At 46.4% G+C, this 18,201-nt stretch overlaps 8 protein-coding genes and 1 non-coding gene across 9 annotated transcripts; 4 read left to right on the top strand and 5 right to left on the bottom strand.

The window, feature by feature from the left end:
* Nucleotides 1-1,902: 1,902 nt before the first annotated feature.
* Nucleotides 1,903-3,927, bottom strand: AGABI2DRAFT_193639 (hypothetical protein). Its single transcript, XM_006462446.1, has 6 exons — nt 3,744-3,927; nt 3,052-3,688; nt 2,667-2,997; nt 2,173-2,612; nt 2,035-2,111; nt 1,903-1,979 (listed from the first exon to the last, which is right to left on the bottom strand). Exons 1-5 carry the CDS (start codon nt 3,898-3,900, stop codon nt 2,057-2,059), a joined length of 1,620 nt encoding a protein of 539 aa, XP_006462509.1. The 5' UTR covers nt 3,901-3,927; the 3' UTR covers nt 1,903-1,979; nt 2,035-2,056.
* Nucleotides 3,928-4,780: 853 nt separating this feature from the next.
* Nucleotides 4,781-5,920, bottom strand: AGABI2DRAFT_193638 (hypothetical protein). The gene is made up of 4 exons (XM_006462445.1): nt 5,841-5,920; nt 5,449-5,790; nt 5,151-5,389; nt 4,781-5,094 (listed from the first exon to the last, which is right to left on the bottom strand). The coding sequence occupies exons 1-4, from the start codon at nt 5,888-5,890 to the stop codon at nt 4,937-4,939; spliced, it is 789 nt and encodes a 262-aa protein (XP_006462508.1). The 5' UTR covers nt 5,891-5,920; the 3' UTR covers nt 4,781-4,936.
* A 3,319-nt stretch (nt 5,921-9,239) lies between these two features.
* AGABI2DRAFT_72336 (hypothetical protein) lies at nt 9,240-9,671 on the top strand (the record flags this gene model as incomplete). The annotated part of the gene is made up of 1 exon (XM_006462444.1): nt 9,240-9,671. A coding segment is annotated over one exon (432 nt), but the record flags the coding sequence as incomplete, so codon positions are not given.
* A 1,566-nt stretch (nt 9,672-11,237) lies between these two features.
* AGABI2DRAFT_206870 (hypothetical protein) lies at nt 11,238-12,606 on the top strand. The gene is made up of 3 exons (XM_006462443.1): nt 11,238-11,386; nt 11,436-11,599; nt 11,649-12,606. Exons 1-3 carry the CDS (start codon nt 11,303-11,305, stop codon nt 12,544-12,546), a joined length of 1,146 nt encoding a protein of 381 aa, XP_006462506.1. The 5' UTR covers nt 11,238-11,302; the 3' UTR covers nt 12,547-12,606.
* AGABI2DRAFT_144074 (hypothetical protein) lies at nt 12,595-13,289 on the bottom strand (the record flags this gene model as incomplete). The annotated part of the gene is made up of 2 exons (XM_006462442.1): nt 12,595-12,962; nt 13,025-13,289. 2 exons carry the CDS (start codon nt 13,287-13,289, stop codon nt 12,595-12,597), a joined length of 633 nt encoding a protein of 210 aa, XP_006462505.1.
* Nucleotides 13,290-13,374: 85 nt separating this feature from the next.
* On the top strand, nt 13,375-13,455 carry AGABI2DRAFT_t72. Its single transcript has one exon. It is a non-coding gene; the product is annotated as a tRNA-Gln (tRNA).
* A 393-nt stretch (nt 13,456-13,848) lies between these two features.
* On the bottom strand, nt 13,849-15,096 carry AGABI2DRAFT_206868 (hypothetical protein; the record flags this gene model as incomplete). The annotated part of the gene is made up of 4 exons (XM_006462441.1): nt 13,849-14,061; nt 14,123-14,548; nt 14,574-14,696; nt 14,728-15,096. The coding sequence occupies 4 exons, from the start codon at nt 15,094-15,096 to the stop codon at nt 13,933-13,935; spliced, it is 1,047 nt and encodes a 348-aa protein (XP_006462504.1). The 3' UTR covers nt 13,849-13,932.
* A 125-nt stretch (nt 15,097-15,221) lies between these two features.
* Nucleotides 15,222-16,010, top strand: AGABI2DRAFT_223864 (hypothetical protein). Its single transcript, XM_006462440.1, has 2 exons — nt 15,222-15,273; nt 15,319-16,010. Exons 1-2 carry the CDS (start codon nt 15,227-15,229, stop codon nt 15,572-15,574), a joined length of 303 nt encoding a protein of 100 aa, XP_006462503.1. The 5' UTR covers nt 15,222-15,226; the 3' UTR covers nt 15,575-16,010.
* Nucleotides 16,011-16,814: 804 nt separating this feature from the next.
* Nucleotides 16,815-17,987, bottom strand: AGABI2DRAFT_206864 (hypothetical protein). Its single transcript, XM_006462439.1, has 3 exons — nt 17,882-17,987; nt 17,699-17,831; nt 16,815-17,649 (listed from the first exon to the last, which is right to left on the bottom strand). Exons 1-3 carry the CDS (start codon nt 17,945-17,947, stop codon nt 16,880-16,882), a joined length of 969 nt encoding a protein of 322 aa, XP_006462502.1. The 5' UTR covers nt 17,948-17,987; the 3' UTR covers nt 16,815-16,879.
* Nucleotides 17,988-18,201: the final 214 nt, after the last annotated feature.

The raw sequence follows: 18,201 nt of genomic DNA, 5'->3' as shown, positions 1-18,201 counted from the left end.
GATGATTCTCGGAAAGAAGAATTGACACGACCTCAATTCTCTGAGCTTAATTCTCGCAAAGTATTGTACATCCCACGAGATCCCACGTTTCTAAAGTGCTTACATCCTTTCTTGGAATCCGTAAGTACACCTCTGTATATTTGTCTGTTAGCATCACAATGTTTAAGCTCGATATTTATCCGGAGTTGGTGCACCTTAGGAGCCTGTGTAACAAAATGATTGTCTACGTGCGTACAGCTCAGCTGGTTAGATCTCGTTGAATTCCCGGCCTCTACAAGAGAACAGTCTTTAGACAAATCGTGTGACAAAAGTCGAAAAGGAAAGGTTAGGTAAGTGGTAGAAATGCAGCCGAGTGGGAAGGAAATAAAGAGAAAGTATCACAGGTCGACACGTCGAGATAAGAACCCGAAGCCACAAAGTAAAGAAACAAAGCAATGTTGACGCTCACGCGCACGCTTGAGCTGGCATAAAAATTATGTCAGTAAAGGTTTTTTTTGCGCAGTCATACAGATACATTTGAGGATAATCAAGGAACATTTTTATAAGGTACCGCCTCCAAACACTACTCAATTCCGTCGAGGAACGGACTCAAGTTTGGTAGGAACCAACTGTGTCGAGACCCTTCCCCTCTTCACGATGTCACTGATGGTTCTCCCATCAGAAGAGCATTCAGAAAATACGCTATATGGAATCCTTCGAACGGCCACATGCCTGACTGAGAATGGGACCTTCTTCGGCATTCTCCTTCCTACAGTGACGGAGAAGAAGCGAGAAGGCAGAAATTCAAAAGCTGGGCCTTCCGTCGATCATCACGTGAAGTCATTTGGCCAGCCATATGGATTGTACGCAACTCGTGGCTAAAGAGAACACATGTAGTGAGAAGTCGGCAGAAATGCGAATGCGAGGTTGATACCACAAACAAGGTGCCTTCATGAGGAGCGAATGACCAGGGCCAGAGATTCATCTTATCAACCTCTTTATCTTGATACAGCTGCATTTGAAATCTCCAAAAAAAGACATATTTCGTTATATTACCCCGAGAATTAGCCTTCGAAAGTGAAATCCGTGCTCATCGAAACACTGAGATCGCAAAAACTGAAAATGTAGCAGGGGGCCTGAAGGCGAACGTTTTGTCAACCAGGACCACCGTCCAAGAGACTGTCAATGATAGAATTATCCAAAAGCATTTTTGTGAACCACCGAAACCTCTTGAAGGGAAGGGGAACTTGCATGAACTTCAAGCTTCAAGTATCGTCCATCAGGAACCCATGAGGTCTGGGTATCGAATTTTTCCGAGGAAGCAACGGTGAAAAAAAAGAAGTTATTCAAGGGACACTGAAGGGTGTGTCTACACACTCCGAGGGATTTTTCTTTCATTGCTACAGGGGGAGGCGGACGTAGCGAGGCTTCAGATCATTGAGCCCACTTAAGGTAATCTAGAATGCAAAAATATGTTTTCGACAGTCGTGAGTGCACTTCTCTGTGGTGGAATGGTTCTTATCAGAACATTTAGCACTGTACGAGAATTGCATCTTGTGGTTGTCCTCTAACGTAAAGGGGTTGTTCTGCGAGATGGTCATTAGCCGGTGCTGAATACAGGTTTGCATGATCATTATTCCTTCTATCAGAAGATCGAACTGAATAACTCATTTCGCGTTTATCACAGATTCCTCTGTCTTATCTTTTCTTTTGGAACCAACGACTTTCAGATGATCGAGTATTAGCTCTTATGGTCGTGTTCCTGAGGCGATTATAACTCACTAAAAGGTGAGGAGAGGCTATGCTCCGTAGGAAAATGCTTTATGCGCTTATCAGTCGTTCGAAGGGCCAGTTTTCGAAAAAAAAAAGCGGTGACCCACTAGAGTCCCGAATCTCTCTTCGGGAAACCCCAACCAGATGTTGACCACAAGATGTTCTCTGCCGTAAATCATATCCGAGGAGTTAGAGAAAACTTATGTAAATTACCCAATGTTTGTTTACTGATACAGACAAGTGTGTTATTAAATTGACGGATAATGATAATACGAAGAATACCAAGTGTATATAGGTTGCTAAGTTATCGTCGTCGACTTCTCGTCGACTGGAATTTTGATGTTTCTCGTCTCAAACGCCTTACAAATTAAAATCAGCCTAGTGAAGAGACATTTTAGAAATCGATAGATGAGAACATACCTGCTCGCTCTTTCTCTTTCAACCTCTCTCCTTTCCACTTCCTCTGCCGTCAACTCCTCAAACTTCGTTCTAAACTCATCTGCTTCTTGCCAATCCCGCCATACGCTCCTGAGTGTCTTCGGCCCTCGACCATCCTTCGGCGCACGACCCCATCCAAGACCTAATCCTGTTTTGTCCTTCACTAACCCAAACCCACTTCTATCTCGTGCGCCCGCATCATCTCCAATTTCACGTTCACCTCCGATAACACCCCATTCAATAGCATCTTTTTTGTGTTTCATGAGTTCTTCGTGAACTGCATGCGCGACAAGAGGTATTGCTTCGCCCGAAAGACCAAGTCCCCAACACAAGTTTTCTGCGAAAGCCTCAGGAGTGAGAGATGATAAAAGATCCCACTCGATGTGATCCATGAGATGATGGTTGGCTATCTGAACATCAATCTAGCTCGCAAATCAGCCAAAAAAATCTTCTGCCTGGATAGAAAACCCACTTACACTCAAAATCACCCGACATTCGGGTATTTCATCAGAACTCTGTCCGTTATTATCAAAATCGGGGGCCCCATCTTGCCCCAGCTCCATGCTCGCTACACCCTCGTATTCCTCAATTTGTGCACGTATCTGCGCCGCGACGGTCTCTACAAACGTGAGCGGTAGGTCGAGGTCATAACAAAATATTCTTGCAAACGTTTCGGGCTTGATAAGCTCTTCATTCACGTTCCAAACGAAACAGTCACGTATTCTATGAGTATCGGTCTCAAATTCAACACGAATGGGAATGAGTGACGTTCGCTTTGATCCTTGCTTAATTAATGCATCTGACGTTCTAAAAACGAGGATTCAGAACAACAAAAAAAAGTAAAGTTTGAAGAACGCCTACGGGTACTCATGAACGGTCTGTTGCATTGGACGCGGTTTTACAAATCGTTCTGGTGGAACTTGGCCAAGGTAACTCTGATCCAACTCAGTCCTCTCCATTTGGGGTGTGCCAACACGATTCGGCGTCGCCGATGATCCCGCTCCTGAATTAAATACGGATACTCCAGAAGCCAATCTACTGCCTCTGGTTTGCCGTATCGCTGTTCGCGTGCCACCACTCGCCACAAAATCGGAGTCGTCCGAGTCAATGGCGCCAGCATCGACAAACTCGTCTCCAGAGCCGGGATCAGCATAGTTCACGACTCCGCCTCGTCTCGAAGTGTTACGAGCGTGTGCCGCAGCTGTAGTCGCAAGAGTGGGTTGCATAAGAAGTGTCGCACCTGTGCGTAAGCGAGATGCATAGGTAGACTGGAGTGCTTGAGGTGTACTAGGTAGAGGAGGTCGAGGAGGATTAGGGGGGACAGTGGGGATGGACACAGGCAAAGCAGTTTGGTAGATTGGGGGTGTGTAAGGAGTCGTAGGTGCATAAGCATTTGCAGCCCGTGTCTGACGGGCACGGGTATTCCTGGCAGCCAATGCAGGCGTCTTTGGAGGCGGCGTTGATGCAGCCGACCATGTATGAACATTTCTCATGTACGCTGGCAAGTTGAAAGATATTGAGAGTTTGCGTGAGGTCATTCGGCAAGATGATACCTTTCGGATCGGCTGGTCTCGGTGCTGGCGAAGCATATGTAGCTTGTGCCGCAGTTGTGATATGGTTTATTGCCTGTCTGAGTTGAGTGTCCGTCATGGTTCCATAGGCGCCGGGCGTGGCGGGAAACGACGAGGAGCCATTGTGAGCATCAGACATGGTCGTCAAAAGTCCAGTTCGCGTTCCTTCCACGTCACGCAAATGTCACATGTCACGTTCTCCAAAAATACAAGAACCATTCCTTCAAGTCCAGCTTCGTCTACGCTCTTATTACGCGGTGAATCTAGGCGATAAGGAAATGTGGGCTGTACTCGTGAGGTCAAATTAATGACCGTGCGGATTTGCGTACCCAAACCTTTGACTGCGGTGACCTATACCCATCCTGTAACATACTTCTGGTCTGGCCAATTGGGTAAACCACCGCCCGAGAGCAGCGCCATCATAGGGTCTTTGGCGCGGCTTTGTACATGCGCTCTATCCGAGGCTCTCTATAGATCGGCCAAGATGGTTAAGGAAAACTTGTGTTCTCCTGGGTTTCCCGGAAGCTCCCACTCCTGCACGTCTCTCGGCTTGAATCTTAATACATGGTATATGAGCGCCTGCTTGGGTGGAGCTTTCACAGCAACTTAATTCCAGAACATCCCTGGGCGCTCAAGCTCAAGAGTGATAAAATTATAGTCCTTCCCCGCTGGTCACTGAAATTGAAACCTGAAACCTGATCCAAGCCAGTCGACTGTCGACATTAATGAAGGTGATTCGCCACAAGATTTGACCGTCTCCCAATTTTGACACAAGTACTGCACACCCAGTCATCGTTGTTGTTGTGGACTTTCAACCATGGCCCATTTTTTTTAAGCCAACGAAGATAGCTTGGAACAAACACGAGCGCAACTTGCTTACTTGGGTCTCAAAGAGTAAACGGAATGAGCGTGTAGGGTAAGAGATGACCAATTTTCGAACAAGTGAGTAGACTTGACACTTTCTCTGTTGCACGCTGGCGTCAGTTTTAGACCTGTATGTATTATGTAGCCTCAGGGTTTGAAAACTTTCTCGAGTTCGATATAATATTCATGAACAAGTATTAAGCGACATCAGACCAAGTTCATTACACTGTCCATACAACCAAGAGTCAGAGTTCTACCAAAGCAAGTAGGAAAAAATCCATTAAGTATAGGGTTTACACAGCTGCCACCAATCAAAAGGAGCCCATCATAGTGGAGATGACTGTCAGACCAAGAATACTGAGCGCTGATGGGAGGAGTATAGAAGCTCCGTTGTCGTTGGTGGTGGTGGTGTCGGAAGAAGAATCACCGTCTGCAGCACTCTGCGAGATAGTAGACGGAATGTTTCCATCTATACAAATTAATATTCTCAGTTTACAGCTTTGGAAGCTAATCATTAAGACGTACCAGTGAATGAAGCACCACATTGCGCTTGAAGTGCCGGAGCCGCGTCTGAGATTAAGTCGGGAAGGTCAGTGTTGATGGTAGTGTACGCGGCCTTGACGCAATCTGAGCAGGTAATATTTTTGGGTATATTTTCGAAATTCAAGCCTGCAAACACGGAGAAAAGAACGTCGATAGAGAGAGGTTGTCCGCTGACACTCTCGATGTCACTAAGAAGTTGGGTGTCACATGGTGTATCACCACTACAATTTCGATTAGTCTCATCGCAGAAATTGAACAGGAACTCGAGAGATCTACGCACTCTTGCAAACACAAAACCTTTCTCACAGTGGGGTAGAATCTTTGCACCAAAGGTGTAATAGCTGAAGCTACAGCGCTCGGGTCCGTGTTCTGTGGATCGTCGCTGATCTCTTTTTGACAACCATTAGCGATAGCCGTGACGATATTTGCAAGCGTTTGATTGCTACAAGGAGCAGCAGCGCAGACATGCTTTGTCCAAGTATCGATGGTGGGAACAATAGAATCGTTTGCGGACGCAGTAGCAAGGGGAATGAGGTCGGTGGGCTGCAAACAGGCGTTGGCGTCAGGATCGGCTACGAGGCCTGAAAGTGCGCCCAAGCACTCGGTCGATAGTCCAGCTATCCTTTGGGAAGGCGTCAGCTTTCAAATTCTCATCATAGGCAATGTACTCACTGAGCGCTGGCGAGACTAGCGAGAGCAACAATTAACGTGGCGCGCAGCATTTTGAGGATGAAAAGAATGCGTGGTAAAGGTAACTATGGCTTAATGTTATATCTCCGTGCCATTTTATTCTACAATTCACGTGCTCGGATATGAATAGAATGAAAGCGCCCTGGAGGAACATGTGGTTGTTGTACAGTTGTTGTTCTGTTGTTTGATGACTCCATCACGGTGTTGCTGTATTTCCGGTGCTGCGGTGGCAATCACAGTGGTATCCTGGTGGTATCACTAAGGTAATCATTGGACCGTTGATGTTCTTAACTCAAAATTCTCTCTAAGAATTTCAAAAAGTGAAAAGAACAAAACCGCGCCGACGGGCTATTTTACCCGCAAGTACTGCGGAACCGAGGCAAACGATCATGTGATCTTCTAAAAATGGCATAATGACTCTGTCACAACAAAAGCGTTCCCACAATAATTCCGTGTGGATCGTTTGGAATTTGTCTTCCGTATTCACTAAATGTCTGTCAATGACTGATCGATGTCCCTTCCGCTCGCTTGTGCGCACAAATATGTACACGGACACAGTCACCATAGAATGATGAAACCCGCCAACGTTCGTTGCTACCGTTGACCATGCATGCTTCTTTGAACGGCACCGACGCCCCATATGGCCATGTTCTAGGCATCGGTAATTCTACATCTATCAGTTTGCTCGTTGGATAGGAACTTTGAAGGAGGCTTACCGTCAAGCTGACAGCCTGGAGTATGTCAGCTTCTCAAATTCTTTCCTGTTTCACTCAGCACCGGAAGACCGGCTCATAGTAAGATAAATGCCGGCCCTTGGGTAGACCAACATGAAAGACGTTATCGAACTCTCTTGATCGCTTCACAACCCCACTCGTCCCACGATAGTACAAGGCATGTGCCGACTGCCCATGTGGCGGGACGCGTACGTGAGCAACTCATGCTTGTGTTCTGCATTTTAAAATCGCTTTGAACTATAGTGCCTTAGCTTAACGCCCAAGTTATGCAACAAAAATATCACTCTCCTTTCTTACAGGCGGCAAGGGAATCACGACTGTTGTTTCGAATTCGAGTTTATGAGGCTTATTCGACTTACGCCATCAGTGCTTGAGCTATACTCGTCCAGTGAACGTTATCCACCCAACAGATTTGTCGAAACACGTGACTCAGAATTACCAAATTGAGATACAATGAAGATTCAATCTCGGCATACATAGGAGTGTGTCCAGCCTTGAATTCTCGCTGAACATGCAGGAGGCTTTGATATTTATTGTTCAGCACTATACAGTAGAAAAGTTATTTTGGGAAAACACGTCTCTTTTTACCAAGTTACAACGCGTCAAACACGTCGCGCGGTCGCCACTCTCATTACCACGCTGTCCACCACCATCAACTTCTCGTGTCCATTTAATGGATCCGGAAATAGCGTGCAGGGACGCCTCGCAAACATGCACCAAATGTAAACGAACTAAACCCCTGACTAGGGTCAATTTTTCGCAAAAAAGAGACGGCTCTTTCAGCAAAACCTGTCAAATCTGTCGAAAGAAATATGCGGAGCGTACCCAGGAGATGAAAGCCATCAACAACAACAAAGAAAATCAGCCACCATGCGAACCCAGTGATGGATTGAACCGCAGTGATGACCACGAGGCTGGACTCGGAGTTGGAGAGCACCTTGATCTTTCGGTGCTTAACATGAACACATTTCTAGATGCAGTAACTCTTACAAATGATGACACTGAAGTTGAACGAAGTTGCAGTGGTGATATTGCTTTTATTGGTCGCGTGGATCTAGCATCGGCAGACGTGTTTTGCCAAATTGGAGACGGCCGAAAGAAGGCTGATATGCTGGCTTGCCAAATTTGGAAGCGCTTGAATTACCGTTTTATGTGAGTGTTCGTTCTCACGTTCCAGCCTCGAATTATACAATGATATGCAGATATCATAGTAAATATGAGTACAAACATGAGCTCGGAACTCGGTTTACATATAGCTGCTCCCAGTCCAGCTCTCGAAAAGCCAAATCACAGAAGAACGACAACACCAAACAAAGGGACAAATTACCCATGGATTTTTTTAACTGCGAAGGTTGGCTATACATCACCATACATAATAGTGACAATATTGCTCTTGTGAAGCTTCGACACCGAGAAGCACATATACCATATTGGTCAATTGATGTACCCGAAGAAATTAAGAAAATGGTTGCTGATAATCCGTTATTGAATGTAACACAGGTCTGTGCTACTCCACTTTTATATTGCTAAGATTCTGATGAAATTGGCAGCTCTGGAGCGAAGTTCTGAAAGTTATACCACAGCCGCATTTTTCACGGACAGCTATATACCGACTTTGGCTCAATCATCAGTGCCAAAAATGGAAACGCGACTCCGATGAGCTCAAATCTGCAATGGCAGTATTAATGGAAGCTCAGCAAAGCCCAGAACGATTCACACAGGCTGAACCAATACCACTCCCTGACATCGAAGGGTATAAAGCTATTGCATTTTCTCTCCCAGACATTATCCGTCAATGGGGTAGTCATATACGAGAGATTTCTCTTGATTCGGCATGTAAGTCAACGTAAATTTTGTATTATCCCATCAATTTGAACTCATCAACATAACAACAGGGAATACAAATAAATCTAACTATGAAGTCTACGCCATTCTAGGCGAGGTCTATGGATCAGGCTGTCCCTTAGGTTATCTTCTAGTCACGTCAACTGGAGGTGGATTACCAGGTGCTAAAGAGAATTACCTGTCAAAGGTGTTGCTCCATCTCAAAAATCACTGGCAACTTGTTCCCGCATTTACACATACCGACAAAGACCTTTCGGAAATAAATGCTTGTCGAAAGATTTTCCCAGATGCAAAGCATCAGCTTTGCTTCTGGCACTGCTTACGCGCTATCCGAACTCGGTTATCAATACTTCGAAGGCGTCCCAAACCCTACAACGTCGTAGAAGCAGTCAAAGAATTCGACTGGATTGATCCATTGTTTGTCCCAGCTTCACAACAATTGGCTGGTAATCAGGTACGTTTTGTTTCTAAAAACGAAACTTAATTAATTTACACCAACTAGATTCAAGCTCTCGATCGTGCTGTTCCCGAGCTCAAGATTCGTCTTGGAGGTACCCTACAGAATAGAGCGCCTGAACCTCCATTATTTTTGCCGTCTCAACAACTCGTTATTCGTCTCCACAACCGTGTTCAGGCAGTTCGCGCGCTTCCAAATGATATGTCCTGGAACAATATTGAGCATCAGGAAGAAGAGACAGATAATGAGGATGACGAGAATTTCACAGATACCATTGCGAACGAGGTTGATAACTGGTATGAGAAGGAGGGAGGAGATCGGGATGAAGAAGACGGACCTGACTGGATGTTTGATACTGGAGAGGTGACCTCGAAAGATCCTGCCTACGTTTTTTGCCCAGCCGCACATCGTCGCACTTTGCTACACCTATTCACAAAGCATTTTTGTCAACACCCTATTTTTGATGAAGTGGATGGTCCTTGGGATTCAAAGAAAATACGACGCGAAGCTATTTGGGAGATGTATAACTTCTGCCAGAGACGGGGTCTCGCTGAGGTGTGGGGATATATGTGGGCGAGCTGGTACTCACCTGCAATGTGGAAGCTTTGGGCTCGGTCAACATCTCCCCTCCTTTCTCGACTTCGTACCACTATGAGTGTTGAAAATTTCTGGAGGCAACTCAAACATGATTTCCTGCATCGCTTCGTCCATCCTCGACTCGATACACTCACTTGGATTCTAATTTACGAGGTGACCCCGTCGTACTTTGCAAAAATAGATATTCTAGACGATACATATCGCTGGGGCCGCTCAAAATCATTATCGAACTATCAGAAATACTTCAAAAAGTCGTGGAAGAAACTTGAGCTTGCAACGATTAGCGGAAGGAAGACTCACCGAACCTCAGTCCAGGAATGGACTTGTACTTGCGGCCGGCAAAAATTCGACCGTCACCATCTTTGCAAGCATCTCGTGCGGGCCGTTCCACCACCAGGCGCTAATTTCTTCTTGGAAATCGTCCGTCGTAGAACCAAACCTATCTACAAGCATCCCAAGTTAGTCTCAAGGATCGGCGAGCCACCAAATGAAGATTGCATACACGATACAGAGCGATTGGACTCAGGGAGTATCACCGACGGCGACGATCATACCTGGTTGGGGGAAAAATCGGCCTTGAGTGGCGGCGGAGGATGGAAGTCAGCACAAAAAAGAAAAAAACCGACGGATGCTGAAGATACTCACCCTCGCAAGAAGAATGCAACTTCAAACGTCGAAACGAGTCACTCTATACCAATCATCGACTTGACAGGTACGAGCGAAGGTGCGGACAGTGATGAAGAGGAAGAGGTTAGTAACGAAAATCATCAGACAGAGGCTCTCTAACCTTCTATCAGATTGATAGGCATGTTGACCGTGCACTTCATTTAGCAAAAATCTTCCGGCGTGCTTCCGAGATTTTCACTGAGCAGGCAAAAAGTCGAAGCGCACTATGGCTCAGATCAATCAGTCACCGCGGTATTGGTAACGACCTCGAACAGCTTGTAAAGGACATTGAAAGAGTCGAGGGTTCAGCGAGGAAAAGGGATACGACATGGGGGCTTGCCGAGGGAAGGCAGGGAAGGCAGCGAGTTGCAAACACAATGGGCTACATAGTTCCAACGTAAGTTATTTGAATGAAGATCCAATGTAATACCCACCATAATCACGGTAAACGCACGGCGGGATGTGGACTTAGTGAACACGACGTTGGGGTTAGGAGTCAACAATGTTCTGTTGATCGACACCGATCGATCAGGTGATGGCCACGTACTGCCGAGATTCTGAGTCACGTGTTTCGACAAATCTGTTGGGTGGATAACGTTCACTCGCGGGCCCACTTGGTCATGCAGCTGTTCACTTGAGTTTGAAGCCAGTAGATATGCTGTAAAGCTCAAGCCGACCTGCTTTACTCCCAGGATGAATATGTTACATCAGGCGTGCTTTCCGCACTTCCGCCATACACAATCCACATTGTTTCCGACAGATCGATGTAAGTCAGTGATGAGGAAGAGATTGACATATGCTTTGTTTTTGCCTTTGACAGATCCATTTCAGGGTATTTGAGAATATCCGAATTTTTACCTAGCCATCCACTTTCGCGAATAGGCACATCGACGCTTTCCTCATAACTGAGGCGCCCGATGAAAACTGTGAAAGACACCTATATTAAGTCATGTCAATGTGAGAAAAAACGTGTTCTAGGGCATTCTCGATGTCGGCAAACGGCATGTTATGGTGTTGTGGGAGTGATGAGATAAGAATTTGAAGCGCTAATTAATTGGCCTAACACAGCACATTTGCCCTACCTGACCCACAAACGCAGTAGAATCGACATACTCCAGAATATTAATCTCCCAGAGCAAACAATCATGCATCGAACGTGTACCCGAGACGACTACTACTACTTCGACGATGGAAGTTGCATTCTCGAAGTAGAGGATGTTCTTTTCAATGTGAGTTCATCGCCCCTGTGACCTCTCAACCACCAACTCCCTTTAACAGGTCCACAAATCGAGATTGAGCATGGATTCATCTAGCTTTGGAACGATGTTCTCGTTGCCGAGCGGAGAGCACCCGGTTGAAGGCACCTCGGACGACAACCCCATCATCCTGTCGGGAGACACTGCTGCAGACTTTAGACACTTCCTATGGTCGCTCTATGCTCTGTACGTCCATACGGAATTTCGCAGTCTTAGCCTTACAAGCTGCACACAGTCCCTCCGAACTTATTCTAGCGACTTCAGACTCAGCCAACCTCGACCAGCTTGTGGCCATTGCTCGAATATCCCAGAAATATGCATTCAGAAGCATAGAGAACTGGGCCCTTGACGCTATCCAAGAGTACATTAACCGAAAGCCATTCCCAATTCTCCCTTCAGCCACTGGAAAATCTTCCTCTCATAATCCCATAACCGAAAATTCAGAACAACTTACAACCCTCATCCGCCTCGCCCAACTGTGCAACCACGAAAGCTTATTGAACACTTCGATCCAGTCTTTGAAGAACCTGATGTTTGACTCCATACAATATGCCTGTCTTGCCATGTCACTTGCAGACGAGCTAGGGCTCAGAGCACTGCGAGGTGTGGCATATCTCCAGGTTATGCAGCACGCCGTGATTATTCGGCGTCCGTGCATCGACGTCATACAACAGGTCACCGCAAACCAGCCATCCCTCGCTTCGGGCATGATATTTCCAACAACACCACCTGTACCCGAAAATGGACCGCGTATATCTCTCACAGTGGAGCAACAACTTCGCCTCCTCGCAGGGTACTACCGGCTCACAGAAACCTGGGAAGAGCTTCGAAAAACACCTCCCCACTTTGATCATTCCGTAGCCTGTGGTGCAACTTGGCATCAGCACGGTTGTATGCAAAGCTGGGTGGAATTCTGGAAGGAAAAGACGAAGAGCGACACATTGCTCAATCTTGGCCTCGCCGATGTAATTGGGAGACTGAAGCAGATATCCAGGACCTATGAAAAGTGGGGAAGTGCGACATATATGCATCACGACTGCAGGCAAGTCGCGAAAGAGAGCATTAGTGCGATGATAAAAAGAGTCGAAGACGCGCTGCCGGATTATTTCTCGGATGCTGATACATCCAAATAGTCATCAGATAACCGAGTATTACATTACAGCGAATGAATGCTCACCTACTCATTTGATTTTGCGAGATTTGCCACTTCGACTACGCTTTCCAGCGCTTGACGGCGCCGCATTCATTGATATGTTATCCGTTCCAGCCATCAGATTGCCTTCACGCATGCCTTGTCGATTGGTGCTAATCCAAGGACCGTCTGTCAGTGTTTCACGAGCCGCGCGTCCGAAAATCTGAGCTCCAGAGCCTTCAGTTGATGATATGCCCGTAGTCATCATGCTCTTCATTAGCACATCGATGTCGTTTGTCGAGGGACGAGTCTCTTGTCCAATTTGAGAGCCACGAAGTAAAGTTTGTTCAAATAGTTCATCCTCCTCCAATTCCTGTATCTTAACTCGCAAGTTCTTCAATATTTTCTCTACCATAGCTGTGACGCCGAGTCAAACATGAGTACGAACCCAATCAGGACTTGCAAAACAAAGAACGTACCATCTTGCTCTTCTTTGGTCTCCGTTCGAGGGATCAATGGACTTGCATTAGCCTCCTCCTCATCCTTTGTCGGCTCGTCTAAATCCAACTTTGCCAACCATTTCTGCTCAAATGCAGTTTGAGAGATCTGATGTTCGGTGTCCGAAAATGAAGTTTGGTCAGGTCCATATGTCGTTCCTACAGAACTTGCGGGAGAGGGTACGCGAAGGACAGGAGGTGCATATTCCGGATGGTGATAAGGATGCGTGAAGTGTTGGGAAGACATCCCAAGGGAAAAAGAAAAGTTGGCGTGGGCGTTTGGAAAGTATGTGCAGCGTCCATGTTATAAACACATTGAAAATAAATGGCATGGCGTTATAGTGTAGTGGTTATCACTCGGGATTTTGATCGTAGGATTTCCCGAAACCCAGGTTCGAACCCTGGTAACGCCTAATCCAATAATATCGATAAGTTCTTTTTCTCTTGGAACCAAAGCAGGAGAACAAGAGAAGAGAGAATAGTAAAGTTTTTCATAATCTACTCTCTGAAATGCAATGGCGGATATGAGCAACCTGAGACGCCCTATATTCATATGTGAGCTTTTTTTTTTTTTGATACTTAATACTGCCGCATTTGCATTATCACCGAGCCACTGACCACTCCATCAATGACCCTCTACATCCAGAACACTTCGACGCAAGCGCTATTCAAACGGTTAGGATGTGCCAAGCGTCCACACTCAGCCTAGGGCTGATCCGCTGGACATGCCCATTTCAAACCAAGTGGCATAAGAGCATCAAAACGACAACCTCCAGAAATCCATATCTTCATAAGCCTTACGACGTTCTAAAGCTGTCCATCAGCGCGTGTTTTCTATCCGCTGAATGAGTAGAAAATACACGACGGATTAAAGCAGTACCCAAAATGTTCTAAAACTGCCTACGATAATAACCACGATATATAAACCACGGGAGCTTCCAATCTCGTTGTCGCAATTTCGGATCAAACGCATCAAATTTGTTGTTTTCCAATCGTTGCAACAAGTTTGCGACGGGGATCTGAAGCAACGAGATATCAGCATCATACCACTTTTGTGAAAATTAAAAAGAGGAGCATTACCCCAGCCAAAAATACAGGCATAGCAGCTTGTGGAACTTTCCCTCCAAACCCTTCTTCCTTTAACATCGAACGAGCAGTAATCATATGATCATTCGCGAGCGTAGCGAATTCAAAGACGGCATCTTCTACCCCTTGAGCCTCAGGTCCCTTTCGTACAAATTCTTCTTGTCTCAAACCGTGTTTTGAGGTGATTTCCGCAGGGATCACGATTTTGCCGTTTCGAGTATGGTATGCTAAAGCACGAAGAAGAGTGGTTATGGTTTGTGCAGTGCCAAGGTGTGAGGCAGCATGTGAGAGAGCGTGTGATGTGGCTAGCGGTGGTGGGAGGAGAGAGAGGAGAAGATAGAGTAGGGTACTGCTTGTTGATTCCGCATGTTGGGCTAGGGAGTCTATGGTTGGATAGAACGTTGTCTCAAGTTCCGCGTCCTGTCGAAGAATTAATTATGAAGACGCGACATAGAAAGAAGATACGTACGCGAGCATCGATTATTCGTTTAAAATGATATGCTTGTAAATTAGCCCGTTGTGTAGCCAGATGTAGCGCAAGTGCAATAGGATGCCGTGGTGGTCTGCCCTAGGAACATAAAGCTAAACACCTGCCCAACAAACATCTGAAGTCGCAAGAAAAAGAAAAGACGCACGTCGAAAACGCCTTTAACCGCATCCCTCCAAAATTGCATTCGCATTCTTCCAAGGGAGCTGTTAGTCACATGGTCTTGCATAGTCGCCAGTTCCACATAGAAAGCTTTGATTGCAAAGTAAGATGCACGACTGTCTTTTGGCCAGAAATGAGAGATAAGATAGGACTCGTAGTCGCGTTGGCGAACGAGATGGGTACAGTATCCAGTGGGATCTGAGAGACCGACTGTGCCCTCGGGGGACGAAGTTGTTGCGTATAGGCGACGCCCTGGTGGTCTAAGTCTTACTGCAGAACGGCATGACGCGCGCAGAAAGGCCGTTGCAGGTGGTTGCATGCCGCTTTGGGATAAGAAAAACCCACTTTTCGAGGGGATGATGCTATTTGTTTGGCAAACACCTATAAAGTCAATAAAGGACAGCCAATCGGAATACTCGCACGACGGAACGGAATGAAGAGCTACGGCCATGAAGCGGTCGGGTCTTCAAAAAGACGTACTCGCTCTCTACAGGCGGTGAGTGACATTACTTTGCACATATCATATAACTCATATTCTTAGGGCACTTCGTATGGTGAAAACGAAACCCCAAGCCGCCCAACACAAGTTTCTCCTCTACATTAGATATACCTTCCACCAAAACGCCGCCTCCATTTCGCCTCGTAATGTCTCCGCCATAGAACATCTATTGCGTGTAGGAGGACGACAAATAGACATGTACGAAAACCCGGGCGTTAAGGATTGTTTTGTGTCGAAGGATATGATTGATTGGCATGAACAATGGAGGAAAGGTTCTATGTCAAACACCTCTGTTTGATCACTACGCCCGCATCGTCTCTTATACCCTTCACGTGTATTATTACTTCGCAGCGGGAATATGATTAGTTGTAATTGGGATAAGTTACACTACCTCTATCTATTATAATCCAATCAAAGGGGTACTAGTGGTAGCATTACGGACGCGACCTGTAAAAAAGCGACCGCGCCTACCCGGCCTCTGTGCCATCTTTTCAGTCCGTTTCTCAGCCCGTTCAGCAGCCAACTTAGCCTGCCTGGCCTCCCGAGCATTCTTAGCCTTCATACGCAGCTCTTGCCTAGCCTTCCTCCGCTCACTTAATTCGTTTTCACGCTTCTTTGCTATAAGTTTCATAACGGCAACGTTATGATGCTGCTCTTCTTCCTTTTTGACAAGTTCAGTGGCTTTCTCGTACGCGAGTCGACGTTCGTTAATGACTTGCTTGATACGTGCCATCGACTTCTTGACCTAAGAGTCCGAGACGGTGAGTGAGTGACAGTACAACGTAGAATGACAAGAAAAAGAAGCCTACATGGTAAACCTTGGTCAAGTTCACTTGCCAATCCCTATTTTCCACTCCCATCCTCCTCGTTTCCTCTTTTTGCGAAGCGAGGAGGTTACGTTCTCGAAGAAGAACATACCATAGGATATGAAGATCTTTGAAGCTCTTCAGTCGTAACTCCTCAGCTTTCCATCCACGTCCTACAATAATCACAACGTTCATAAATCTCTCCGCTACGAACCAGTAAGCAGAAATAAAACTCGCCAGATGTTTTTTGCATATCCTCGGGCGACTCCAAAACTTCATATTTTTCTTCGCCTTCAGGTTCCTCCGCCCCTGGTTTTACTTCTTTTCTTCTAAAAAACCCGTACAAGCCGTGGTTCTCCAACACGGGTACTCTCTCCTTTCGCCAGTCCACAGCTTTGGTCACTACATTTGATGCCACCGGTGGGGTATTGGCAATGCTCAATTCAGTAGAGGGAGGAGATGCGTTGACAATTTCTGCAAACCAGCGTCGACATCGAAGAGTGGGTGACAGCACTTGCGGTCGTAGAGTGCGGGCCAGCGCGAACATTGACGCAGACAAACAGTGGTCTGTCGGAAGAGGGACGCGATAGTCAGTCGCTTCAGGTCACGTTACTCCCAGCTTCTATTTTTATCTACGTTCGAATGAAATTTCTGGTTTTCTCATGTTCATCCTCAAACCAGCACGTTGCAAAGGAGGTTAAGCTTAAAAATTCGTCTCTTGACGCAACTCACAGGTGGACTGAGTCTTACATCCTCCAAAACATAGTCAAAATATAAATAGTGATATTCGAAAATCGCTAATCGACTGTCTTCCTCGCCCACCTTCTCTGCCCAGCAACAGGCGACCCTGCGACAGGCGAAAAACTCCTAGGCGGAGTACCGAATCGTTGCTGTGATGAGGGTACACCATATCCAAGTCCCTCGTACGCATACGCGCTCGCTTTCGCCTCCTCCCGCAATTGCGGTGACACAATCTCTTCTCCCTCGTCTTCTTCCTTCTTATGTTTGGCGGCAACGGGAGCAGCAGGTTTAGCATCCCAATACATCCACATTTGCACTCCCAACACTGAGTTTAACACGAGCGCTAAAGCAAATGCCGTAAACACCACAGGATCCTTGACTTCGGTCGCGGTCGTAAACAACCTCGCTACACAGCCTAGTATCTGAGCAAGTACAGCGACGGCACTGAGTTGACCTGTGCTTTTTGCCTTGGCATTTTGAGCAATTTGCGGAACTTTAGAGAATAGAGATAAGGGGAGGGTAGCAATTTGCGCAAGAGCAAGGGTGGAAATTGGGAGTGAGTTGAGGGTATAGGCTGTCCCTGCCATAGAGAGCAAGGCAACTGTTAAATCCCGTGGTTTGTTAGATGAAGCGGGTTTCTTTGAAGGCGCAAAGGCGATGATGAGGAGTGTAATGAGAATATCTTGAATGGTCAAGAATAGATTCTCTCCGTATGTCGAGAATGGGAATTGATTCTTGACAGAATAGGCTAATGTGATGGCATAGGAGAGCGTTTCTAGGATATAAGCCGGCAATGAAAGGCCTTCGGCTGAACCAGCGTTAAGGACTATAAAACGTTGAGTTTTGTGATCGTGGCATTGAGTTCGACAGCATACTTAGAAGCATTTGGGGGACCTTCATCACGGATCCACCGACGACGATTCCAATCCCAAGGCCTTTGGATATCGCATATTTTACGCAGTCGATGTCACCTACATTGAGATTTTCAACAAGAGAAATATAGCATTTCTATTAGGGCCTGGTTAGTATGGTACGACTCTTGCTTCAAGATGACTCACTTTGCCAACGATGGAGATTCCCAAGTCTTTAACAAAGGGGGGTAAATTACGGGTTATTGAGGTCATAGTGAGTAGGAAGCACACGGTGAAAGGCGATGGCCTGCACCAAGTCCTCGTGGACACGTGTCTTCATCAGGGGTGACTGTGTCACGCGCATCGAGGCGCTTGAGTGTACTCATTGACCCTGCATTGACCCAATGCTCATGCTTTCAACGTCGAAAAATTCGGGAACAGGTAGCACATGTCAACTACAACGGAGCTGACCCGCTAAGCGAAGAACAAGCAGCATGGTGTAGATTAGAAAATGGTCCACTTACTGT

This window comes from Agaricus bisporus, assembly GCF_000300575.1.
Source record: "Agaricus bisporus var. bisporus H97 unplaced genomic scaffold AGABI2scaffold_7, whole genome shotgun sequence".
In the NCBI taxonomy this organism is placed as follows: domain Eukaryota; kingdom Fungi; phylum Basidiomycota; class Agaricomycetes; order Agaricales; family Agaricaceae; genus Agaricus; species Agaricus bisporus.
This window is presented reverse-complemented; position numbering and strand designations above follow the sequence as displayed.